This window comes from Athene noctua, chromosome 1, assembly GCF_965140245.1.
Source record: "Athene noctua chromosome 1, bAthNoc1.hap1.1, whole genome shotgun sequence".
NCBI lineage: Eukaryota > Metazoa > Chordata > Aves > Strigiformes > Strigidae > Athene > Athene noctua.
In genome coordinates, this window is record NC_134037.1 from 165,700,253 (window position 1) to 165,727,876 (window position 27,624).

Genomic DNA, 27,624 nt, shown 5'->3' on the forward strand with positions numbered 1-27,624 from the left:
TGTTCTGGTTCATCATCCTAATACTCTTATTATGACAGCATCATCTAAGATCTTTGCAGGAATACTCTCATTCTATTCATCTGGTTCAACAGCATCTTGCTCTGGAATATCTTCTCCTTTCAGGCCTCAGGGTCCTCGTCATTTGGGACCTCAGTCAAGGTGGGTTTAAGGGAGAAATCATATCTCTTAACAGAATCCCACAGCTAGCAATGGTTTGATCAACTAACATCACAAAACTATTGCCAGGATTTAAGACCAGAGAATAAACTGGTTCTTCTTATGAGAAAAGTAGTCTTTTTAATTTGTACCTGGATGTTTTGCAAGATTCTTGTAATGTTTTCCAGTCTTTGGGTACTTGTGCAAGAAAGTGAAATGCAATCTGAAGTCTTCCTCAAATAGTTTTACTGTGGAGTTGATCAGTTTGGTTCAGGGGCTTTGGGGAGCAGCTTCACAGATATATCACTGCTCCATGGAAATCCATTTTATAATGTACAGTAAGAACTGGTGTCTAATAGAAAGTGCATTAAAAGTCTAGCAGAGATATGACTACTGAGCGTTCAGAAAACTAAGATGGATATGAAGCATTTAATCAAAGGCAAGAAAATCAATATTTAAGAATCACAATCCCTCCTGTAATGTGCTGAATAGTTATGGGTCTGATTTGGTATTAACAACATGTTTATCAATCGTCACATCCAAGAGATCCCATCAATAACTTTGTGCAGCACAGACAGCTTTTCAGAAGAAAGCGGTAATGATTACAGTTTGGGTAATGCAGTTTTCCTGATGGAGACACCATACACTGCACACACACACACACACACACACAGAGCTAAACAGGTATACACCCTTTTGCAAAATGAAGAACGTCGTGAACTATGGAGAAGTCAGTCCACCCTGCCTAGATAGGAACACTGTGTCAGTGCAAGCATTGCACCACAGCTGCAGACACCTGTGCCACGCTTCCCTTTGCTGTGGGGCTGGTGTGAGCCTCAGGAGCATGTGGCAGTAACAGTGCTCACATGCTGACTGATGGGTGCTTGCATGGGGAAAGCTTGAGTGGGCTTATAGCCTTGCAAGAAGGGACCTGTTCAGGAGTGGGAGAAGCCAGAGTACTGCTGACTGGCAGAGCCATTGCCACATCAATTATCACAGCAGGTATGCAGCGGGGCCCAACACCTCTTCTCAAGACTGCATGTGGTGATGAGAACTTGAGTCACACAACACAAAGAAGGAAAGGCAGCAGGAGAACATGCTCAAACAGGTAGTGGAAGGTGGCAGCCAGGATATTAGAAGGCTGGAAGTTGTGACTTCCGACAGCAGGAAAAAGATACCTGCTCCACTTGCAGATCTGCAAATTCAGAATATGTATAATGCCCTGGGCACTGGTGAGGATGAACAAGACCCATCAGAGGATTAATCAGATCCATCTGAGCCTTAACCTAGTGTCTGCAGGAGAAAGGCATGTGATATTTACTGGAGACTCCCTCCTGCAGGCAATGGAGACACTGATCTGCCAACCTGACCTAGTATCTTGAGAAATTTTTGCTTGGCAGGCTTTAAGATCTGATGTATGGAGTATTTCCAAGGCTCATCCAGCCCCTAGACTTTTTTCTCTTTCTGCTTTTCCATCTGGGCACCAACACTGCCAGAGGCAATGTGAACTACATCGAGTCACAACAGAGTTCAGGAGATGAGAGTGAAGACCAGGGGTTGCCCAGGTGGTGTCTTCTCAAGGCTTCTGAGGAGGGAGAAGGCTCAAGCAGATGTGAGTCAATTGATGTTGCAGACTTGGTCTAGCAGTCAGGGCTTTGTCTTCTATGACTGCAGGATCTTGAGGAATGAGAGCTACTGAGCAGGGATGGCATATATCTGGCAAAGTGCAGCAAGGGCATCTTTGCAGAGAGTCTTGCTTACCTAGTGATGAGGGCTTTAAACTAGGTGTGGCTGCAGAGAGCTACCATAATAGAGAAGCAAGGGCACAAAAGGGCAAAGCAGATGTCTCTAGGAAACAACATTATAGAAGAGGATCTCACTTTTCCCCTGTAAGACCAGCACAATTTAGGATCCATCTCAAATGCCAGTTCACCAATGCATGTAGCTTAGAGAATAGATTGCAAGTCTGTGTGTAGCTGCAGAGCTCCAGCCTCATTGGGATTATGGTGACATGGTAGGATAGCACTCATGACTGGTGTTCTTCAATGGAGGGATGAAGTCTCTTCAAGAAAAATGTGTAGGAAAGTAGGAAGGAGGGCTTCCACTTTGTGTAAAGGAGTTTCTTGAATGCATGGAGTGATGCACCAGTGCAGATGACAAACCAATAGAGAGCTTGTAGGTAAGGATCAGAGGACAGACAAGGACTCATAGTGTTGTAGTAGGTGTCTGCTGCAGACCTCCTGATCAAGAGGAGGAGGTAGATGAAGCCATCTTTAAGCAGCTGAAGAAAGCCTCACAAGTGCACACCTTGGTACTTGTGGGTGACTTTTACCACATTAAATACTGCTGGAAGGGCAGTAAGACTGGAAGCAAGCAAGCTATATGTCTGGAGAGTCCTGAAGACCATTTCTTGATGGAGGTGATCAATGAACTGACTAGTGGCAATGCTCTGTTGAACTTGTTGCCCACAAACAAGGAAAAACTGGTTGAAGATGTGAAGGTCTCTAACAGCTTTGGCTGTTGTGACCATAAGACTGCACTTCAAGATCCTAAGAGGAATGATCCAATGGGAAACTGTCCTGAAGGGCAAAGGGGCTCAGGACAGCTGGCTAATCTTCAAGGACAACCTCCTCAGAGCACAAGAATGGTCTTTTGCAATGTATGGAAAATTGAACAAGCATAGCAGAAGGCCAGATGGATGAAAATGCAGATCCTGATTAAACTCAAACACAATATTTTTTTTTTGCTGAGGACAAAAGCTAGAAGGGTTTCTTTAAGCACAACAGCAGCAAAAGGAAGGCTAAGGGAAGCTTGGGCCCACTGCTCAATGAGGTAGGGTACTTAGTGAAAAGAAATTTGTAAGAGATAAGGTACTCGATGCCTTTTTACTCCAGTTTTCACTGGTAAGGTTTGCCTTCAGGCCTCCAGGTATCTGAACCTTCTTGAAGAGTATTTGGGAGTGAAGCTGTACTAACAGTAGAGGGAGACTGAATTAGGGAGCACTTAAGAATCATTTACTTAGGCATACAGAAACTCATAGTACCAGATAGGATGCATCTGACGGTGCTGAAGGAGGTGACTGATGTCATTGTGAAACTACTCTTGGTTGTATTTGAAAGGCAATGGCAATCAGGGGAGGCTTCTGGAAAAAAGCAAATGGCACACTCATCTTCAAGAAGGGCGAGGAGGAGGATCTCAGTAACTGCATGCTGGCCAACGCAGTCTTGATTATTTGAGAAGGCTATTGAGCAAATCATACCAGATGCCATTTTTAAACACATAAAGTAGAGGAAAGAACAGCTGACATGGATTTAGCAAAGGTAAATCATGCTTGACCAACCTGATTGCTTTACATGACAAGGTGACTGGCACTGTGGGCAAGTGGTGGGTGGTTGAAAAGTTTCAACATGGGAAATTCTGATCAACTGGGGGAAAAAAAAATCACCATGAAACCATGGTTGAATATTGGAACTGGGGCCCAGAGGGACGGTGGGATCTCCATGCATGGAAGTGTTCAAGGCTTCACTAGACATGTCCCCAAGCAACCTGTTGTAATTAAACTTGCTTTGAGAAGGGGATTGGACTAGGTGGCCTCCAGAGGAACCTTCCAACCTAAGTTCTATTATTCTGTGGAAGTTTATAAATGGAAAACCAGTTGGCCAAAATATGTATACACCAACTAAAACCAAACAGTGGCAGAGCTAATGTGGATCTCTCAGAGAGAAATAAACACATTAGATTGCCAAGATGTTTTCTAAGTTAGATGGGGTAAAAGCTCCAATAAAACTCCTATGACCTTTTAGGCCATAGGCCGTACAGTATGGCTTTCACATCTGAACACTTTCTATGGATAGTTGCTGAAAAAAGTTCTGCTTTTAGCTTTCACTATCAGGAAATCAGAGAGCAATAGTGAGATCATCTTGTTTCATGTCTTAATATGAGTGGAATGAAGACAAGAACCAACTGACAATGTCCTGAAAAGGAAAATCACCAAGAAAGAGAGCAATTTCCATTTATTATCCTTTTATAGTGCAGTTCTAGCTACATGACTCCTTTCCATTAATCTCCAGGTATCCCATGGAGAAAGCAGGAGACTGATGTGCAATTTAATGACCTGCTTTGTTGGAAACAGCAGGGTAAGCCTGTTTAATATGTTTGCTCCTATTACCGAATGACTGACCAGAAGATCACCCCCAACAAACCTCAACAGCCACAACAGCAGCAATGACTGCACTTTTCTAATCAACAAAGAAAATGAGATTTTAATATGTGTATTTTTAACTGAGTGATGCCATACTGTTTGTTGACACCCAAATGATTTAGTTGGTCTATATATCTTCAAGCTCTTGACCTCTCTCTGCTTTCCCTGACAGTTCTAATGCTTTCTCAACCCTTCCTGCGCCAGCAAATCCTGCTTCTTAACCTGTGTATTCCTGCCTTCTTTCTGTGTTATTCTGAGATAACAGTTTCCCAGGCTGGCTAGCCATTGCATGCTTTGTGTCACAATGACCTTGTCTGGTTGCTTTCTGCCATCTAAATTTTATTTAATCTAATCTCATTGATTCCTCCTTATGTAGTGTACTGACCCAAATGCAACAAAAGGTTGGTGGAGTTTTTTTCAGAAATCACCTAAATTTCATTTTCTGTTGCCCTTTTAAAAGCCCTGGTAATATACATCTACAACCCAAGGCAGCAGGTGCTGGAGCAGCCACCTAAAGCATCCTCCCCCGTCCCCCACCCTCCCACCTAGGACCCAAACCACCCTAACTTCTTCGCTAGGATTCAAACCACGTGCAATGTCTATGGCACCACTGGAAAATGCACATTGCCAGGATGGGATGGCAGCCTGTGCTGCAGCTGGCAGCACTACCAGTTCCTTCCCTGAGGTCTGGGCAGAATGAGTGTGATGAGTGTCCTGCCACTATGCTGGGGATAAGCACATTAGAAATAAGCTAGCCAACATAGGACCATTACAGGTGGCCTGGAGAAGCCAGCGGATACAAGGAGCCAAGTGGGATCAAGAACTGTGGGAATGTGGGCTGTGTGTTAGCACATTTAACTCGTATGTTTTCTGGGATGTTTTCTTTCTTATATTTGAAAAATGTAGGACCCATTAAGTCATATTTCTGTATTTTTTTCTATATTTGCAGAATGAAATAGAGAAATTTTTGCCTAATAATGCCTATACGATAATGCAGGTACAAAAATTAAACAGCATGACATTGGATCCTTGCTTGCCCCTTATCTTGGCCAGAGAATAGATTGCAGTGGAGAATAATTTTTTTTTTTTTTTCACATAATAATCACATCTGTGGCTTGAAAAATCCCAGGCAAATGCTCTCCTTAGGACTCAAAATATTTAAAAAGGAAATATCTTCATCCTTCTGTACAGGGGCAGCAGAAGTTTTAACAGCTTCTGCACTTGCGAAGCAAACTAAACTATGCAAGAGGCAACAAATCTTCATCTTATAATATCTGAGGGTCATATAAGCGTTGTGCTTTGTAACAAAAACGTGTACTATACAACCAACAGAATTAATTAGTTTTCCTGTTGGTGACCTAAAAACTAAATTAGTGTTCTTGTGTAAAGGACTGTCTTGTGTACTGTAATGACTTGTTCTCAGCAAACATGCTGCTTGTAAAATACAATCTGCAAAGAACATAGCCTTCCCATAAGTTTACCTTTACCACTGTCCTTCTCTCTTTCTCCTCTCCGATGCTTAAAAACTGTTTGACTTTCTGCTTAAATAGCAGACTTTTAGGAAAACTATTTTGCAACCAGGGCTTTGACTGAAGGAAGAAGTCTCTTCAGGAAGTTTTTGTGGCTCTATACTTCCAACTACAGCACTTGCTACTTACGGTGGTAGAAGAGATGATGAAGAGACAAGTCTTCTATTTATTTCCCTTCTCACCCTAATTTAAGACCTGTTTCTCTGTCAACTACTTGTCTCTGCCAAGAGTGAATCATACAATAACTTCCTTGGAATACACAGACCGTATCTGCACAGGAGAGTTAGCACTCAACCACTTCTGCAGCAGGCTTGTTTCACTGTAAAGCTAGCTCTGAACAATAAACTTGTTATTTCACAAACTTTTTAAGAATAAAAGATAACAAAGCATTTTGTTATAAAGAAACTTGGGGGAGTGAATCCTACATGAGATGTGTCCTGAGATCTGCACTTATTTAAAGATGTCTAACTTGGTTTCTGAAACTAGCCACTGAATGTGATCCCTGCCTCATTTGCCACACAGGACTGGTACAGAAGACCTGCTCTGTAAGCCACCACTCATGCTGATTTGCAGAACACTAGTGAGAAGTAGTACCGGGACTGTCCACATAGATACATATTGTCCTCATATTTACACATACGTATATGTACATATATATGTTTATACGTACACACACACATACATCCCTAACTATACATGTACACGTTACCAATTAACAGAAAACTCAAACACCTCCAAGTGCCTCTACCTTGGGCTAAAGTATATAGTGATGCTCCCACATCATGTCATAATGAACGCAACAAAGATATAGCAGTGAAATTCAGTACAGGCCAAGACCAGCAACTTATTTTTGTCATTGCTCATCACTGAGGTACTCCAAAAGGTAAACATACACTAAGCAGTCTTTAAAAAAAATACTTTGTATATGAGAGAAATGCATATTAGATAAAAAAAAAATTTAGCGGAGTATGTCTATTTTCCTGGTGATGTAAACACACACAAAAAATGTCTCTAGCAAAGCCTCAGGAAGAAACACTGCAGTTTTGTGCATGGGAAGTAACTAGCAAGAGCCAGCAGCACCACCTGGCGTCCTCTCCAACCCCCCAGAGAAGTGCTTGCTTGGTCCACCCTTGGACCAGAGCCCTAACTGCAAGGACCAGGTCTGTAAAAATCCGATCTCTTTAACACACTGCATGCCATAGAAATGCACAAATCATGATGGAAAAATCTCTGGATAGTTTACATTTAAATGGTACGCTCAAGATAGTTTGGTTTGCATGGCTACAATTATTAAATTAATGGAGTTAAGAGTCCTAAAAGATAAATAAAACAGCACCTAGCTTTGGATGTGACTAATAAATTCTAAATAGTAGGACATATCAGTTTAAGCATAGCTATCAATGGACACATGTTTTGCTCCATCTGCCCTTGAATACCTGCAGAATTAGTTCCCTCACTGTAAGACTGGGTTGGGTGAGGCTGTGTCTGCCCCCAGGGTCCCATTCAGGCATACCTTCAGGCCTTCCTCTCTCTCAGCCAGCTCTGAAAACAAGCCTGAGGCACTTTTGGAAATTTCCCTGTCAAACTCCTCCTACTTCTGGAACAGTATTTTCCTTGTCTATTAAACCAAGATTGTACTTTGCAACTTGCAATGCTACCTTAGATGGGAAGTCCTGCTTAAAAAAAGAAATCAAAAACTTGGATAAAAACTAAATAAGGGTGGGGTTTTTTTTTTAATGTACATTAAAATAAATATGCATAGGTATTCACAAAGAGCAATCGGTCCTTGTATTTAAAGATAGCTGGATTCCTTTGTGACTCAGAGAGGGAGAAAGATACCTGACACTCAATTCAATTTTTCTCTTGTCACTTTCTCAGCATGTAGATCTAGAGTGGGCAAATACTCCAGGCATAAATAAGCTTATTCACAAGAAAATATGTTTGTTCATATGTCATTATGTTCTTCATAAGTCATTATGTTCCTTCGCACATGAATAGTCAAGCCGAAAAGTCAGGAACTTAAGATGAACACTCATCTAAGTATGGGTATATAAATATATGCCTCCAGCTACAACAGGGCTCTTGCAGTTGGTCCTGTTGAAGGTAACTGAGCACATTTAAAAAAAGAAAAACAACGTAAAAAATACTCAGTTTCCATTGTGAGTTTTGAAATTATTTCGATGATCTGCAATAGGTTTTAAATGGTACACAAGTTTGATAGGTGGGAAAAAACAAATCCAACTCTCAGTTACCCCTATAGCTCCAGGATCCCTCTTCAACCTTGCTTAGGGTGAACAAATGTCAGGAAAAGAAGTGGCAAGGAGAACATCAAGCACTGAGTAGCTGCAAACACACTGTTCCAGCCCCACAAGTCAGTGCTGCCCGTCTGTGGTCTCCCTGTGGGACTTACTGTGGGGTAGGGGTGTGAACAGAAGACAGTGTATTTCCGAATGATGCCATTCAGCTTGAGGGGAGGGAGCCAGGAGACGAAGACGGTGGAGGCCGAAGCTGCAGCTGCTTTAACACCAGCGGGAGGACCTGGAACTGGAAAACCAATGTGTTAGAGTGTCCCAAGGCAGACATTTGGTCATCCTAGTGTAACAGAGGAATGAAAAGGAAAAGGGGAGTGTGCCACTTTGGTAACTGTGCCCCTGTGGACCGAGATAGGACACCTTGTGTTAGAAAGCAGCCTCTGCCTTGCCCATGACAGTTGGAGAGGTTTTGGAGGGCTGTGGCCCCATCCCTAAGAGGGGAGAGGCTCTGCTTCAGAGGGCTCCAAAGCAGAAGCTGCCACTGATGGTTAAACATTTGTGCAGTATCACCCCCAGCCTGCATGCATGAAAATATGTTGGCTGTGGTCAGTGAAACCACCAAACAACATATTATTATAAATTGTCAATTTTGAACACATAACTCACTAAGTTATTATTCGCTGTATAAATAATACACATGTGAACAGTTTAATGGATCTACACAGCAGAGCCATGAATTTAATGAAGTGGAGAGCAAATGATCACTGACTGACATGACCCAGGTCTCGCTAATGGTGTGACACGTGAATGGATGTATGGCCACACAGTATCCTCATCCCCTGCCTTGCCCGCCAGAGCTCAGACCTCTATCTGACACTGCAGCATGTGAACACATATCCATTTTTCTAATTACAGCAGCTATCTATATAAGCCATCGAAAACTGTCACAGAGAAAGAAAAAAATTACCTCCTCTCCAAAACCACATGGACAAAACTTCTGCCAGGAAATGTTAAAATCTTGGTACACAATCTTAACTGTATCTCTTTGCATGTTTGCATTTTGAGAAAGGTTTTAATTTAAAGGGTATAGGCTACTTTTCAAACACATGTTACACTGTACAATGTTCTCCAACTTTGGAAACACTCATACTAACGTGAAAAAATTTCTGCATGCTAGAATATCACATTACACTTAAGCTTGTACTTAAACAAAATAGTAAGGGCTACTTTTAACTTCAGAATAAATTGTTTTAAAGTTTCCTGAAAAAAACACCTTTTGTCAAGAGGAAAGTATTTTAAAATATTTTTTTAAATTATCAAAATAAATAATATGAAATATGTTTTAATACTGCATGCAGTGAATACTCATGTTAAATTGCTAAAATAGATATGTTGTATTACTCTCTGGTATACAGACCAGCAGAAGGAAAGTCAGGAAGCCATATAGTTAAAGGTACAAAATTTTGCCTATAAAGAGAACCCAGTCTAAATTTGCTTGGCTTCAGATTGTAAAAAACATATAACAAGAACTTCAGTTTTGTATCTGTACAGGTACTACTGGAAGATGTAAGAAAACCAACAGGCAACCACTTAGTGCAACATTTCTGAATATGCATTTTCTATTTATAGTGTGGTGAGAAAGCTAATAAGGCATCAAGTAACAATGCCATGATTATAATTGCATGCAAATCCAGCCCCTCACTGCAAAGGGTCTAATTCAGTTAGCAGTTCTAGCCAATGCAGAGTAAATATTGATGCTTGACAGCATTCAACTTGTTATTTATTCTCAGCTCATTAGAAATGCTATTTGCTCCCGCTGCTGAAGAGTGAAAGCTAGCTCTCCAGGGTAATTACTTAACCCACGGGAGGATTCCTTTACGGTTAGTAATGTTTTCTGGAAATCACTGCAAATAGATGTATGAGGTTAAAGTAATTTATTGTTAAATTAGGGTGTGATGTATAGGGACAGGTTCTGATGGTAATTGGTCATGGCTGTCAACTGTTGAGGGATTAACTCAAAATTCATCTAGCATTTTCCAGTCACTGGACATATGTGGGAAACATTACCTGTCATTGCACTGCTGTGTCATTGTTTGGTATACAGGCCAGCAGAAAGAGGGGCTAGAAAGAAAGTCAGTAAGCCCTACAGACAAATTTCTGAAGCTTTTCTAATCTAAGGACCCCTCCACCTCATCGCAGAGGGGTTGGAATCAGGCAACAGTTTTTGCAGTGGTGCCAGAATTATTCTAAATGTTCATTTATTACTCCTCTTTTTCGACATCGTCTTTGTTTGCTGGGTTGTGCATGTGGAAATGACTGTGTGTGGGGAAGTGTTTATATTTTCTTAGCAAGAATTCTGCAGACTGTCATCTGATGACTTACAGACCACTACTGTCCTCTCTGTCCAGAGGGTAAAGTCATTGTTCAAACTCACCCCCTGGACCTAAACAAGATTATTATGAGTTAGCTCAGCATTAAACTGAAACATTTGTTACTAAATATGGGCTCCTTGAGTATCTGAAGAAGTTGTGGTGAAGGAATGTGGTGCCTGCCTTATCTTGGAGAGGAAAGATCGCAGTCTTGCTATGCTAACTTCAGGTACTTTCTCTCATTGCCACTGCATTCTGTAGACTTACTAGCTTCAGTCATCATGAGACAACGGTATCAGGAGACCCGAGCTGTCGTATTGATTTCTCCATGGATCTTTATTTAGCACACTGATTCCCACAGATCCCAGCAAAGACAAGCTAAATGTGCACAATACCATAGTTTGTTGGGGAGGTTTTTTTTTCCATGCTTACTGGGGCTAAAATAATGGTAAGATGGTGTAGGACAACCAGGGCTGAGCACAGACACAGAGAAGACAAGGACTGCTTCTAGACAGCTTTGCAACCTTCCAGGGAGCAGATTTGGTAAATTTAAGATCAAAGATGTCCTCATTCTCCAGCTACCAAGGTTTTGAAAGACACAGAAATAGCATGCTGCTTTCATGTGAAGGAGAACACTTTGTATTCTTGACAGTGCAAGCGAAATGCTAACGCAGAGAAGGCAATTATACTGATATGACTAGTCCAGGAAACAGCATTTAGATGTGCCAGATAATGGGGGGGGGGGGAGCTCCAGGAACTTCTCATTCCCTTTTTCATAAGCAGAGAGATTATCACCATTTTTCTTCACAGTACTGAACAGCAGGGAGGCAAATGCAGAGAGCACAGTGCATTTAAAAGTGGTATCACCAATATATCAGAAAATGAACCCTCCTCCATAACAGGTTTTTAATTCTGCACTATGCAGGACTTTCCTATTGATTTCTACATTTATAAAAAAGAAAACCAAAAAAAACCCCTCCTGACTGCTGCCAGTAGTGTCTTTGTTCATATAGATATCCCACCTACAATTTAGACCTGTGCTAGCCAAAATACATTCATGTGTGCTGTCCACCCCTCATTCACTCTGAACTGTCATACTAATCACACCATTTCTATCAAATTCCAACAGCTTCACAGGGGGAACATTTATTATTTTGTACCTTTTTTTGTTAATCAAAGAGATAAAATTGTAAATCTCTGGCAATAGAAAAAAACACATTAAGGGGTCATTAAGGGCAATTTTCCATCATAGTGCCCAGGTGATGAACTGCACAGCCATCCTCATCAGCTGAACAAGCCCAATGAGAGCTCTGCTCCAAAGAATACTGAATGTTCACTTGATTGGATTTATGCTAATTCATTTTAGAATAAACATAAAGCTTTGTCAGATGGTATCTGTACATCCATCTCTCTCATGCCGGTCGCCAGGAAGCTTGGTGTCCAGAGAGAGAAGGGAGAGGAGGAAATCTCTCAGGATTCAGGCAGAGTCTTACAGTGAGTCTGGCAAAGGGGTTTAGTGTTATTCCTCCTTCTTCCCTGCAGCTAGTCCCTGCTGCTCCCTTGCTGCAGCTTTCCCTTTGCTCTAAACACCAATCTCTCTGGCAGAGGAGACATGGAAGGACAGCACTGCTGCACCAAGCAAAGACTTCAGTGATCTGCAAACAGCTTTCTGCACATAGGAATGCATTTTCTCAAAAGAAACTGATACGAGAGAGAAACATGCATCCTCACGCATCACAGAAACCCCAGCAGCAAGCTCTGCTAGACACTCAATAAAAAGCAGCTGCGCCAGGCCAGACTGCTGGTTGCAGGAACCTTTCCCTGGGAAGGAGCTCTGGGGACTGTGTGCTCCGCTGTGTCAGTTCTGCCCAAGGTCAGAGGCCGACGGCCGAGGTGCCGCAACACGTGTCAGGCTTGTCCGGGGAGCAAATTCATTGTCTCAACTATAGTTTTCTCATTGTGTATTCTACCCCATCCCGCTACAAAATGGAGTAGCTTTTGAAACTGTACTTTGAACACAGAGAGGAAGAGAATTTGAAGAACTATACATTTTAAGATTTAGTAAATTAAGTCCTCAGGCGAAGAGGACAAGCAGCTTATTAGAAACTGTGAAGTGGAACGGGTAGGGGACAAAACCACAATGAATTCTTAAAAATTGGGCATTTCTGCTTGGCTTATTCTTCTGCCAGGAGGAACTTCACAAAGACGAGTTTCTTTTTCTGAAGGCTAATGGGGGGGAAAAAAAAGCTAGACAAAACCCATAAATATGATCAGATTGAAAGGAAAACTCATTTCCTATTATTTGCTGGAGCTGTTCCCATTTCCTAAGCTGATCAGCAGCAGTGTCTGACCTCTGGTGTCTAAAATCAGTATCAAACATTACAAGAAATTGAAGAATCAACTCATTTCATCCAGGCTGACTGATTCATTCCCTGGGTTACTCTTATTTTGCCCCATTCCCAATTTCAAGCCTGCTAAAGAAATTTTGGCCTCATGTCTCTAGGTGAACACCAAAAGAGAAGTCACAGGAGGCCATGATCTGCCTTTCAGCGGCAGCAGTGAAATATGCTGGACCATTGATTTTACAAAGAAAAGTTTCCCCTCGTGTAAAAGAAATGGAAAAAGAAAAAGGCATCAATGGTGTGATATGGCCTCATAATAATAATAATAATGATGCGGAGGGCTTGGCAGCCGCTTAAAAATATGTCAGATTTACAGATTTTATTATAGGAGTGTGGAATATCTTGTGTCATAATTTTAGCCAGAGAAGGTCTGGGAGCAGAGATACAAAGTTTCCAGATGTACGTTCTGTTAGGATTGCAATTATTTTTATTATTTCACATGCCAAGAGAGTGTTCAAAGCAACTTTAGGGCAGGGGCTTTTTTAGGTGCACTGAAACTAGCCCTTTTGAATAATCCTCTACAGGAGACTTTTCCTTAGAAAATTACAGAAGAAATGTCTGTTGTTCTGAAGAATGAAGCACCTGTTTGATGCATATAGTTTGGCAATGTGAATGTTTTTTTTTCCCATTTAATTTCCATAGCCTTAAGGATGTTTAGACCCAGGACTTTGGTTTTGGCTTATGTTTAACTGCAAGCCTTTATATATTCTACTCTAGACTTTTATTGCTCTTAATAAAAAGTTGTGAAGCTGAAGCAAAACATGGAATCATTGTATTTTCTGGAACACCTTACAGTTTAGTTTTCTGGACAAAAGATTTAATGAGTGGAACCACTGCAAGGCATCAGAAAACATTTGAAAAGGTTAGTCATACTGCCTCGGGGTGAATTATTGCTGAGCTGCCAGGAAGATTAAAGATGAGAGATGAGCTTTTGCACGGCAGCCAAGCAGGGTATGAGTCTATGTGCTTCCCACATCTTAGGGCCTCTCTGATCTCAGAAAGGGAGATAGCAAAGAAGCCACCAAGAACTATGGAGAAGCAAACTAGGGAGAGGTGGGTTAAGGAAAAAAAAAACACCAAAGCACAAAAACCAAACCCTCCCAAAAAAAGGAAAAGAAAAAGGAAAAAAAAAATAATTTGGGGTTTCTGATGTTTCAGAACTGTTGCAAACTGGAGACAGGTCACAGGAGATGGATGAGTATGTGTTGGGGGAGGGAGAAACGGGCACACAAAGCCTTCAGATAGGAAATACTGTTATAAAGCAGCAAGTTATCCATTGCTCTCCTTGGTGAGGGGGATGGAGGGAAGTACTCAAATCACTTTACAGCAAAAGAGGTTGCATTATGATGGATCCTTAACTGGTACAGGGTACTCGGGGAGGCTTTGGAGTCCTCATCACTGCAAAATTTGTAGAAAAGGTTAGTAAATATATGCAATGGCCGAGATGTATCTGATCATCTTTAGAGCAGGGGAGTGGTTTTGGTGAGGTCTCAGCAACCTTTCAAGAGCAGTACACCATGTTTTTATTGTCCTCAGTGAGAGATAGAGGTACTGCTGACACCACTTCTGCCCATCTGATCGATTCCAAAAGCTGAAGAAACCTCACACAGAGACAAGATGTTATCTGCAAGGCAAATTTTGGTAGCTTGCACCTCCCATCGAGTTTTTAACGCAACAGAAACCAGTGCATGGCATTCCCAAACAGCTATTATGACCTTCTCTGGCATATGTGCCAAAAACTGCTGACCCAGGAACCAGGAGTTGTCTCTACACGTTGGCTTTTCAGGGGTTTCTGGAAAAATGTCCCTTATTGTCCCCCAACATTGGACTGGCTGGGCAGCTTGACGCATAAGGCAGAAGACTGCAATGTTGCTTAAAGGCATGCATGAACAAGCACATACTTGCTGTCCTCAGGGGTCCTCTGACATGAACTATATCTCCCCAAGACTAGCTTGTCCCTGAGTTTCTGGAGCAGTGTGGGACAATCCTGTCTGCTGGTGGCTTAAGTCCCAGTCCCAAGGCTCTGAAGGGAGAGCCTTTGTGTTCAGAGAGCAATCAGAGAAGAGTTGCCATGATGGAATCTACTTGACAAAAAGTAACCTGAAAATGCAGCAGATAATCTTACAGTTCTCTTATTTTTTAGATTTTTCTTTGAAATAAAACCATCTACATCCAAGCAGCGGGTGTCTCAAGACCATACGATTCAGGACTTAGGTGTTCCAAAGTAGTTGTTAAAGGCCTGTAGGTTGGGATCAGAATGACCTAACATTCAGTTAAGACACACAAGTTTAGAGCTGAGCAAATTGTCCTTGACAGTTTCAGACTAGGTGTGGTAACTTGAGACAGTTTTAAACAGAGCCATTACAGCAAGCTGATGCAGGATCTCAGTGATACCTACATCTATCAAGACCAGGAGGCAGACCTGCATTAACCAACATTGCTATATGCCTAAATTTCCTTACATTTCTCAGCTATTACTCTTCTGCTGTTAATTCAACTTTGATCAAAGTAATGGAAAGTATTAAGCACATGAAAATAGATCAAGGAGCAAATAACTCATCTGATAATGTAAGAGAAACTTTTAGAAATCCAGTTTTCATATATAGTGTGCTCCCTGGATATAACTACAGTTGAGGCCAGGTGACCTTACAATGTATGTACATTTTAGAATGAGTCCCTTAATATTTTATTGGAAAAAATTAATAACATCTGTTATGTAATTTTTTTTATTTGCCAAAAACCACCAAACATTCATCAAGTCAGTTAATCTACTGAACCTACTCTCCTGGCACTACTGTAAATCTCATTACAAAAAAATCCCTGACAAATATATTCATATATTCATGAATGACCAGCAAACTAGATAACTAATAAAGAAAAATCTATTGACTAATCTTGAAAAAACATTGCATAACTCACAGGAGAATTTACCAATCAAACATTATTCAAGTAACTTTATTGTTAGGACCATGTGCATTTTTATTTCTTCCAAAAAGTTCTTGATCCAGATTTTCAAAAGTGTTTAGAGATCTAAAGATTTATTTTTACATCTCTTGAGGTTTTCAAGGCACTAAATGGGTTAGGGACAAAACTCCCCCTGCACTTGAAATTCTAGTCTTTCAGAAATAGATCAGTATGTGGCATCCTACTGAGGCAACCTGAAGTGATTTCCATAGTTAAAGCTACAAGAAAGTGATTATGAAATCTCATGTGTGTGTGTGTGTCTCTGTGTGATTAAAAGTCTCTTAAACTTTTAGCATTAGGACTTAAATTTTCCATGCTTTGGTCTATGAACAAAGGCAAGAGATTTTTGTTCTTCAGTTTGCTTTTGAGGGAAGAGGTGTTTGGAGGATTTTTTTTTTTTTTAATATATATACTGAAAAAAAATCTTTATATAAGCATATCAGTTACATAAAATCATCCCAGAATACTCTCTCCTCCTTTCCCCCTTCTCAATCACTTTGAAAGAATTAACTTAAACCCTCTCAAAATTCTCAAATAAGATCCTGAAGTATTTGGAAAAAAACCCAAAAGACAAACTTGCTCAGATCATTAGTGTTATCTACAAACTTCTGGAGTCTTGGAAACACTGATTGTTTTCAAAGCTGTGGGCGCATACTCCTTTCCATGTGGTCCTAACTCAAGACGTCCAGATAGAAATCTCACTCTGCATATTTGTGTACAGTATTTACACTATTTTGAAAGCCTGACCATACAAACATTTCATGGAAGTGGGAATGGAAAACGTTTTACTCCTTACCATCTTCTTTAGTGCGGGTGAAAATTTGTTCACTTCTCACTCCATCTCCAGCTCGTGTAAAAGCCAACACCTGAATGCTGTAGTTGGTGTATTTTTCCAGGCCATCAAGCTCTAGTGATGGCTGTGTAGTAGTGACATTCTTTATCTCTCCTAGCTCTATAGAATAAAAAGTAGATTGAGTTATTGCCATGTTCAGTCTTCTCCCAGCTATTGACACCTACTGTGGAAATCTCAGGGATTAAAGAGAAATAATGCTTCATTATTATAAAACAGCAATGAATTATAATGAATTAAAATAAATTAGTTTTTGTCCTGAATTCTTAGCATTCAAAACAGACCCAGTTTTCATTTTCAAACTTTTTTTTTCCCTTTTTTTTTTTTTTTAAAATACAGGGAAATTGAAAATTTCTAGAAGCAGTAAGATTTTTCATAAAGAATAGATTACAAGAAGAGATTATTGCAAAACATTCCCTGAAGCAAAAATGAGAAAGTCAGTTATCTTCATAAAGATTTTCTGGTTTTGAGAAAGACCATTTCTCATAATGAAAACCAAGAAAAAGTCCCCTTTATTTTAAAATATGTAGCAAGTGCTGCTGCAAAGCACTTGATGGCAGTAATACCAGCTAACAATAGATTTAAACACAGTAAAGTAAGATTTACTTGCAGAAAGATGATGCACTTCATATGAATCTTTTTTGCAGCAAGCTAAGAAGTAAAACCCATACTGCAAAAAAGCTTTAAACATATTTAGGGCAGAAAATAAAGCTGAAGACAGTTTTAAGCACTGTATGAACATCATCTTTTTTCATCATACTGTAGGATGTCACATAGGAGCTTAGATAATATTCACATAGGGTCTGATCCGAAGACTACAGGTGTCAGTGAAAAAATTTAATTTTATGTCCATGTCTACATTTTTACATATGCTTCTCATACATTTTTTATCTTTATTTTTAAATGTACAAAGGAATTGGTGGTTTATTTCCAAACTTTTTTGACCCTTAACATTACCAGCAGTAACAGTGGGCCTCTGAGTTACATTTTCACTCCGAGTTCCCCTTGCCATACTAACAGAGGCCAAGATTTCCAAGACAGTTGCATATTAGAGTGAGCTATGATTCTGATGGATGAAAGCAGATGAAGGGACAAAGCTCATTGCCCTAGATTTGTCAAAATTCAGCAGGGCAAATAGGAATAAAGGCATGTGTATCTCAAAACTACTAATATTTAATTTACAAGAAAGGACCATATGTAGAATTATCATCATGTGATAAACTGCAGATTAAGAAGGTATCTCTTTTCTCCTTTGATCATTTCACTCATTCTCTGCTCAGGAGTCTGTTTCCCTAGGAATTATGCTAGGAGTACAAAACATAAGCACAACAGAAGAGGCTGGCATGAAAATAACAAGCCTTTTCCAAAAATGTTTCCTTCTTTTGCCCTCAGCCATGGAGTTGAAATGCACCCTGTCAAAAATTAAGGAATAATCTCTCAAGTAGGCAACTAGATAAGCAAACAACTAACCAAACTAAAATAAGATACAGGTTTGGGCAGGTATGTTCTAGGTTCATATCATCATTCTTTATAAAAGAAACCGAGTGGACTTTTAACTGAGATGAAATTTGCTCAGGTGATTTTGGGTACTATGGTAGGTCTATGGAATGTTGCGAACTCATGGCAGAAGCCTTCCCGAAGGGCCCCTCCAGGCAGCTTTACAATGCCTGCTACTCTGTTAAAGCTCTACGGAAAGTGACTTCCTCCACAGGTAGATCAAGCTTTCTCTAAACCAAAGAGAAAAGGGAGTACAATGCCTTCACTGCAGAGTAAATGATGTAAAGGCCACATATGGCTTGTTACTTGGTAATGGCTTGATTTCTCTCACCTCCATCCAAGAGATTGGCCCAGTAGATAACCCTGAATCCTTGCAGAATCCCATTCAGGGTTTCTTTCGCCAGCGTTGACCAAGAAATAGAGATGGTTTCTGGTGATGTGGCAGTGGCTTGCACGTTCCCTGGAGGGCAGCTGGGCACTGGAATAAGATATTCACCATTTTTAACTTGACGAATACAACTCAATGTATACCCTTTGGCTACCCTTTCAATTTTTATTGCTATCCCACCACTGGTTATTTAATTAGCAGTTACACACTCTTAACAATGCAAACCCATTATTCTTGCTGCAATCCACATGTTTCTGCAAGTGCAGCTGATTTCCCTGGAATGACTTTTGATGTACTGCTTCCCCACTTGCTGACTAGTCTTTTAATAGGTCTTTTGTTGCTTCTTTTGAAAGAGAAATATGTCCTAGTGCTGAAATATGCAGAATATTATGTAAGCAATTTAAATGCGTTTTTTAAAGTTTGCAGCCAAATTGCCATCTTTCTGGTCAATTCTAATGTCACTTTAAAATTGGGAGGGGGGGGAGAGCAGACACTTCTTTAAAAAATACTGGAAAAAATGTCCATAAAATATTTTCACTGACATTTAGAAAAACTGGAAAAAGTCAGACTAATCTAAGGCATTTTCTATGCCCATTTATTGTCAAAGCAATACAGCAGTTTTAGTATTTGGCATTGCTTTTAAAGCTCATGACATCCTTAACTCCGAGAGGGACTAAAAATTGAGTAACAACAAAAAAAAACATTGCAAGGAAAAGTAAGCATGCTGGAATCTGAAAAAAACCACCACAAAAAACCCAACCAACAAACCCAACTCTTTATAATATGAAAATATATGCATGTGTGAGTATACTGCCTTCTGAGGTCTTGCAGTGATCTGGCTAGGCCTAGAAATATTTAAAGTAAATAAAAAACTCCAGTCTTCTATGAAGCGTATGCTTCAAAGTTTGTTCTCTTGAGAATTTTAGATGTGTGCTACACCATTTACCCCATGTAAAAAATCAGATTCCTAGCTGGCACTGACTTCAGTACTCTGATGCCAATTTACAGGAGATGAAAATCTAATCTACACTGTCCTTTAGGATTCTTATTTGCTTTTATACTCCTCTAAAATATTGTGCCTCTTTTTTTGGATATGAAATAATTCTCTTTTTCCACTAGAGGACTCCCTCTCATTGTTTGAGAAGTACTTTTTATGTAGTTTGAAGAAAAAAAATCTAAATTTTTCCTTGGATTAGACAGGTTGAATTTTGTCTGAAATAGCAATGTTTTTTCTGTCATCAGTTCGGAAATCCTTGAAAAAAAACCACATCTCTCTTTAGGTTCACAAGGTAAGGGATTGCACAGTACAAGAGCTCTAGGTTTCACAGCATTCAGTTGAAAACAAAGCCAATAAAATTAATAGTATCACTTCACCTTTCAGAGTTTTACTTCTTAGCATCTCAAAACTATGATGAAATCACCATGAAGGTATGATGAGATCACAGAATTTGCAAATAAGTAAACACCAGAACAATAGGCTTCTTAATCAAAGCTATGGTCTTAGTCAATATAATTCACGGTAGGATATATCACATTAGCAGAGTTACATTTATATATCTGGATGCTTCTGCATCTCTTGCAATTAAAATTGTACACACTTATTGGCCTGATCCTTCCCATCCATCTGTCTTCTCTATCTAATGCATGTAAAGGCTGGTCGTCTATTATCCCCACTATAATAATCACCACTCAAGCAATAAATGTAACAATGTAAAAAGAGAAAAAGAAATAATAATAAGTCCCATGATAGCTGTTTGCCAAGGACCTACCATCCTCAAGAGTAGTGGTGATGATTTCCTGAGAAGAAGGTCCTATTCCAGCCCGGTTGCACGCCTGGACTACCATGCCATACTGGGTGAATTTTTTCAGGTTATTCAGCGTATAAACTTCACTGTCCCCAGTGGTATCAATACTGATGATGTTGAACTGAAAATTTCCCCCTGCACTGTATTCCCGATAACCTATCTGGTATCCACGAATAATTCCATTTTGCAAGTGCTTCTTGGGAGCCTAAACATAAAATAAAAGATTATGTATTAAGTACCTTCCTCCAAAGTCAAGTTGTTCCCCTTAAAATTTTTAAAATACATACAAAGTCAACTTTTTTCCTACCAAATGCAAGTCTATTTCTAGGTAACAATTCAAAAATACTCCCTGCACATGAAGTAATAACTCTTAACCATGATATATACATTTCAGGTGCAGTTTGTTCTAATTTGTGCATTCCTATGCTAAAAGAAAGACCTTTAAACATACACAGAAAAATCTGATAAGGAGATATTCTTGAGTTATAATTTGAATTTATAACGTTTTGTTCTTTTATCAGGTGAATCAATCAAAGCTGAGTTGATAAGGGTATATTTGCATTACAGGCCTACAATTCACTACTAATTGTGTTTTTGCCAGAAGCCCCTACCATTCACTTGCTAAATCTTTAGTAAGGCATTTATTGATCTGTTGAAGGCAGTCACATAAGTGTATCCAGCTAGATGCATTAGGGAAATTTTACGCTGTTCTTTGAAATATGTTTCAGTTCATTCAGTGTGTAGTGTGGAAAGATGATTAGATAATGAGTGCTGAAGGCAATAATGAATTGAACAGCAGGGATTTGCATACTGAATAGCTATGAAAACAAGGTGTACAATATCTGGCATTCAAGAAAATGGACAGTACGAAATGGTTGGCCATAATTATGTACTATATTTCTCAGTCACAGTGCAAGATTCCCTGTACCTGACTAGTGGAAATAATTTCTGTACTCTGCAATATAAAATGTAGTCTAGAATAAAACAAGGATTGGCAATTCAGGGAATAAGCCCTTTATTGAAAGAAATACCTATTAAAATTCCATTTAAATAGTACTGGACTAATATGTGATAATATTCCTGTCTGATTTTCTATGTATATGAAGTATAATTAGTATAAACATTTTAAGGCACAGTTTATAATCCATGGACAAAAAGCTCTTTCAAATCCTCCAAACCTCTTTCAAATTCCCACCAGATGCCCACAAGCTCATCCATTCCACTGACCCATGAAAAAGGTCTTTGTGACGCAGTTTATTGGCAATGAGTTAAACCAGCAGAGGCAGCAATTTCTGTTGTTACTATATCCCATTAAATCTACCGAGGAACACATTCTCAAGAAAAATACTTTTTTCTGCCACAGGAGCTGTCTGTTTCAGTACGTTTATAGTCCATGGGACGAAAGCCTCACTGGAGCTAATAAAACCCGCATGGGATATGCCTTTCATCCACTACCAGCAAATCATTGCTCTGCAAAATACAGCACAATCTCCATATTTAAAATGTGTCACTGGATGGATCTGACTGATTGAATCATCTCTTCAGACGCTTTATTTTTTTTCTCCCTCCTGCCTTCAGAAACAGAAACAAAACCTGAAGCAAGGGTATAATTTCCACTGTACTACTTCAGTTCCTCTGGTACTAACAAGCTCTCTGCAAGTGTGGTGCTGTCTGTTCAGATGTAGATGACTGAATTAGGGGATTCAGATCTTGAGCACCTTGTAAGGCACACTGCAGGGATTAGAACTGTGTTTTTGGAATCAAAACGTGTAATAGTTTCCTGTTTGAATGTTTCTGTGTACTGTTGTCAAAAAAACACCAACTTTAGAAATAAGTAGGTCTTTTATTATCAAAACAATTCATTTGCAAGTGCGTTACCTATTCTTAACAACTCCATGGCTTCATGAGCTTTAAATGACTGCAAAAGGTGTTTTTTTAAGTTGGACTATGGGGTGGAAACTAACGTCAGATTATTCTTTTTTGTTTGTTTGTTTGAGCTGTTTCATTTCATCTGAGAAGAAAATAACTTTATCACATTTAAATAATTAAATTATTCAGGGTGAATTTTGTCATTAGTTGAAGGATCTCAAATTCTGTTATTAGCCGTAGCATTTTGCATAGCTCATAGTTTTACGGGCATTGTCAGTGTTGATGAGAAGGGGCAAAAAGACTGAACTAACATAATAGAAACATTTAAAATTGACTAAAGGAGAAACAGTTTAGACAAAGCAGCAGACAACTCAAACAAGTGTTATTACAGGGAGAACTGCTTTCAGACAATGTTGCAGGTCACTGTCTCTTTTTAAAATGTGTATCAGTGTGGAGGCACCAGTTTAATCATGCCAGGACACCAGTTCTCCCCATCAGTGTTGGATTCCATCACACCTTGGCAAATCCTCAAAAGTCTGTGTGGATCTTTCTTGTCTTAAACATTAATATGTGTGCTGTTGCATATCTCAAGATCTAAAGCCTCTTCTAGTTAAAGGCTGGACTGGAACCTTCCCATGAATTACCACCAGTGGCTTTTGAACAAAGGTTTGCCACAAACAGACACTGCACATTGAAATCACAAGCAGCATGCACAAAACACATACACCACATAATGTAGTGCATTTATTGTTTTGTGAATGGCATACACTCTCTACTGCCACATACAGCAACCATTAAAGATGTGTACACAATATACCATAAGGCCTGCACTGTACACCAAGAAAAATTGAGCATACACCTTGTACATAATAGATTACAGAAGTGTATAGCACATATATTGGAACACACACATCATACTGTAAAACACATGGAACATAATGATAAAACTAAATCATACATTTACTACGCATTGAAATGTTCTCAGAGCAGGACTATAGTCAGAATAGCCTCTTTGCTGGGAATTCTGCAATTACATTCTTTCTCATTTTGAATTGGAATAAGATGGCAGATTTTGCATTTTTCATGAAACATTTTTATAATTGTTATAGGTCAAAGGAATTTTTTCTTAAAATATTAACATTTTAACTTTTTTTTTTTTTCACTTTGAAACATTACACAATATAAAACAAGCTCAAAGTCACTTCAGAACAAAGCACTGAAATGTTCTGCTCCACAAAACGTCAAATGTTCCTTGTTAGTGCTAGCTAAATGCTTAATTTTGGGTTGAATTTTTACACAAATAAAACATATTTGAAACACATGCCTTCTTTTGTACAGACATATTTTTGGTAGAAAATTCAGTGAAGCAATGTTTGTCCATGACTGTTCATGGGGAAAAATACTGTTAACCTTGTCAGTAGTCATAGAACATTATGAAAAAGTAAGTTTCGGTCCATGATCTTACTCCTTATCTCACAAAATCCAATATTTGTAAAATAGGGTATCAATGACTTTTGTAAAGTATGACATTTTATTGTTGTTTGCTTGTGTATATGCATAAAGAGAAGGAATATTTCCCACACCTAAATTTAATGGGTTCATTTACCTTGTAAATTACTACAAGAAAAAATAATGAATATTTTCATGCTCTTTTGTAAATGAGAATTCCTGTTTGATTCCTATTTTCTCTGAACTATTTTAAACTACCTAAAAGTGCCAATTATTTAAAAATTCAATTTGAAACCCAATGTTCTATGTGGACACATAGAAATGGGATTAAATAGATCACAGACCTATAAAAGTTTGCTTAACTAGGATTTGCTAAAAGTGGGCTAAGAGAAACTTTAAAGGAAGATTAAGGACTGTAGCAAACTGCAGAAATATAACTTAATAAAAGATGAAAGATAATTGATGTGTTATTCTCTGGTCCTTTTGCTGTTATTGACATTGTATTTAAATGAAGTTTGCTAACTTTAAGGTATGGCTCTCAACACAATCCCTTTTTTATATAGTGTTATCATAGATTTTCATGGCAAAAGCTCCACATGCCTCCAGAATAAAAATGAGCAGGTTATTACGGAGTTTATTTTCTTCCTTTTTTGCTTCCATGGCAATATGGGCTTGATTTCATGGGGTATTTCTTTATTCTTAAGTACTTTACATTGCACTATGTAATGGGTGCCTTCTGCACAGCAGTGCATTGTAGGAACCTACTCAAAAGTCAGGATTCATCAAGGGACTGAACTATATTATATCTGTGGGACTGTCTTAAAGTACCTTTTTGAATAACTGACTAAAACTGCTGTGGCCAGGAGAGAACTGCAATAATTCAAGGGAAGTAAATGGCTCACTCCTTGTTTAAGACTTCTTAATTAGGGGGACTTCTTAATCAGCTGTAACAAACTGTCATTCAGGAAATAATTCCTCAGTAAAGGTAGGACTATACAAGCACTAACCTTTCAGGAAGACAGCTCAGTGACTTCACCTTTGTCTGCAAAGTTGCTTTGAGGTCAAGGAAAACAATTAGGTTTCAACTATTACATCCAGCACCACAGAGAAACTTAGCACCCATGAGATGAGCTAACCTACCAGCAGATAAAGCAGTGACTGCAAATCAAGGCAAAGCGTTTTCAAGATGAGCACACAGGGGCTTGGCGGCACAAAGATCACAATAAGCAAAATTTCAGTGAAGTGCCAGTGGTCCCTTCTGCTGTCCATCTTTTCATATGGAGTTTCTGCTGCTTGCAAAACAGCACCTCTTGGGGTCTTGTGGTATGATGGGGCAATAAGCTACCTCAGGCTAGTGCCAACAGCACCTTCTCAGAATTTTGCTAGAGGACACTGCTACAGTGCTCTTGTGCTGCTTGACCACATCAGATACTGCTGATCAATAAATTAAAAGATTTAACAGATTTAGCCAAGACTGGGTCTATAGGAATAATATCTTGAAGTTTCACAGCAGACTGGGTATTCATTGGAGTCTGGGTGTGCAGTCTGGCACTGCAGTGCACAGCAGACTCCAAATGTCTAACCAGCATCTGCACAGTGTGTGCCGCCAGGTCCACATGGTGGTCCAAAGTTCTGGGAGCATACACCCATCTTTCTTGATCTGCATATATGCTGCATCAGTACAAGCAGACATTTCCAAGGTCACAGGTAGCTCACACCTTAAGCTTACACCAGTTGTGAAAATCCATCTCTACACTCAGCTCAGGAGATTTTCTAGGGCAATGGAGTATATATTCACTATATAGCTCATTTCTGTGACAATTTTGTTATATTAGATACTGATCGTTACTCAACAAATATTCACAAATCAAATTCCAAACCTGATCTTGAGAATACAACTCCAGCTGCTCTTTTGATATGCTTCTACTTGCCTGACAATACCTAGAGATAAGGACACTAAGTTGCACTTGAAGTGCCCTGGAAGTAAAAATTGAACCATATTTTAGACAATGTTATTGAAATGTAGGTGTGGGGATTTTGTTTGTCCTGTAGCTGCCTGCACACATCTGCATCTATAAAATTTAATGGCAAATCTTCAGAATCACAAATGGCAGCTATAAACTCCAGCAGTGAACCAATCGTGCCTATCTTCTCTTGTTGCTTTTGGAAATATCCCCCAAAGTGAACCTTAAAAATGCAAGCAAAGCCTTTCAATCTGTCTACCCATACATCCATAAAAAAAAAAAGTACATGCATAGAATCTTGGAGGTTATAGATGACTAGACCTGATGGCAGTCACACTTCTTGAGTGCTCTAAAAAGAAACAACCCATTAAGCATTTATTTCAGTTGAGAATCACTGTACACTCTACATTGCTTCCTTTTCTCTGCTGACTCTGTTGCATTTAAATCCATGCTTCATGCATGCCTTTTATAAGTACCTTGCTGTGTTTCACTTCAGCCACCAGGTAAGCCTGTGGCTAGTGACCACATGCCTTTTGTTTTTGGAAACCATCAATGAAAACCAATGCTGACATAAATTTAAGATGTGGACGAGATCCACAGATCAGCACTGTATTTGTGACCTGTCCATAAGGGATCTGATAAAGATTGCTGCTTTTGAAGCTTAATACTGAAATGTCTCATAGAAACAGAATTTTTAATGCACCCTTTTTAAACCACCAATGAACTACGTAAAAAATTCTGACAGCTGCTGTCTTTCTGTATGAGTTGGAAATATCAGTAGTTATACATCCATCTGCACTGTACAGAGATCATGCACTGTACAAACCTGTCTTTTCAGGAACCATCTCAAAACTAGCACAGGATCGCGCTGGTTATTTATTGTATAAGTAATAATTAAAATAATAAGCAGCCCACAGTTATTTATACGATTAATAAGCAGCAGATCACTCTTACTATCTTGACTTCCTGGATGGTCCATGTCATCAGGCAAAATACACATCATCCACATTGGCAGGAGTAATTAAAATCACTATAGAAATTAATAACTATTATGCTACCATTCTACTCCAGCACTTAATACTACATATTTCAGAATCTTAACTATATGGAATTATCAATACAATTTAGAAACTGTCATTCATATTGAGATTATCCTACTGTAATGAGATAGCATTATTCTGTCTGCTAAAATGTACAAGCAGTATATAGCACAAAACCACTTAAAACATGGTTTAAGTACCCCTGATATCATACTGAAAGCATTTAAAACATTCTATGGTTGTCAAAACACTGGGCAAAATCTAGAAAAACTGAATTGAGTCACAAGACAGATTTTTAAATAATGTCAGTTGCTGATAGTTTTAAATTAGTTACTCCAATTCATCATTTCTCATGGACTATACTGGGACACTCTATTTTCCTTTCTGTGCAGACATGCTTGCCTTTAGTAAAGCTCTGTCCCAAAGTCCATTGCAATGGGAAAAAAAATCCCATTGGCTCCAATGGTTTGGGGAAATGTTGCCCAAAACCACAGTGAAATTTCATGAGTGTTCATTTTCCAAGCACATAGCCTTATCTCTGAAATCAGAAGGAAGTAGGAAATGTTATTGTCATCAGTACAGACAAGCAGCAGCTGCTATTACTCTCCAGTAGAAGGTTCTTGCTTTGCATAATGCACCAGTCTTAAGGCCAAAATAAGATTTGCCAGCAAAGGTATCTGCAAGGTCTCTCCCGAATAAAAGAACTGATACACAGTTGTTATAATACTCCTGTCAATGGAATCTCTTTGAATACACCAAAATACTGTTAGACTCTATATTCTTGGCTGTGTGTATTTACCTTCCATGTGACCCTAATGCTTTGTGAAGATATAGGCTCAAGCTGAACATCCTGAGGTGGACCATCAGGAGCTGCAGAGAGAAGAAAGAT

The 27,624-nt window shown here is 39.2% G+C and overlaps 1 protein-coding gene across 3 annotated transcripts in view; it reads right to left on the bottom strand.

Moving 5' to 3' along the window:
* The window catches only part of DSCAM (DS cell adhesion molecule), a 477,293-nt gene that overhangs the window by 73,513 nt on the left and 376,156 nt on the right, over positions 1 to 27,624 (bottom strand). For all 3 annotated transcript variants that reach the window (XM_074904021.1, XM_074904029.1, XM_074904038.1), the window contains 5 exons: positions 27,535 to 27,605; positions 20,378 to 20,618; positions 18,552 to 18,698; positions 16,670 to 16,825; positions 8,297 to 8,430 (listed from right to left, as the gene is read on the bottom strand). In XM_074904021.1, the coding sequence (XP_074760122.1) occupies positions 8,297 to 8,430; positions 16,670 to 16,825; positions 18,552 to 18,698; positions 20,378 to 20,618; positions 27,535 to 27,605 (749 nt within the window). The remainder of the gene's footprint in view (positions 1 to 8,296; positions 8,431 to 16,669; positions 16,826 to 18,551; positions 18,699 to 20,377; positions 20,619 to 27,534; positions 27,606 to 27,624) is intronic.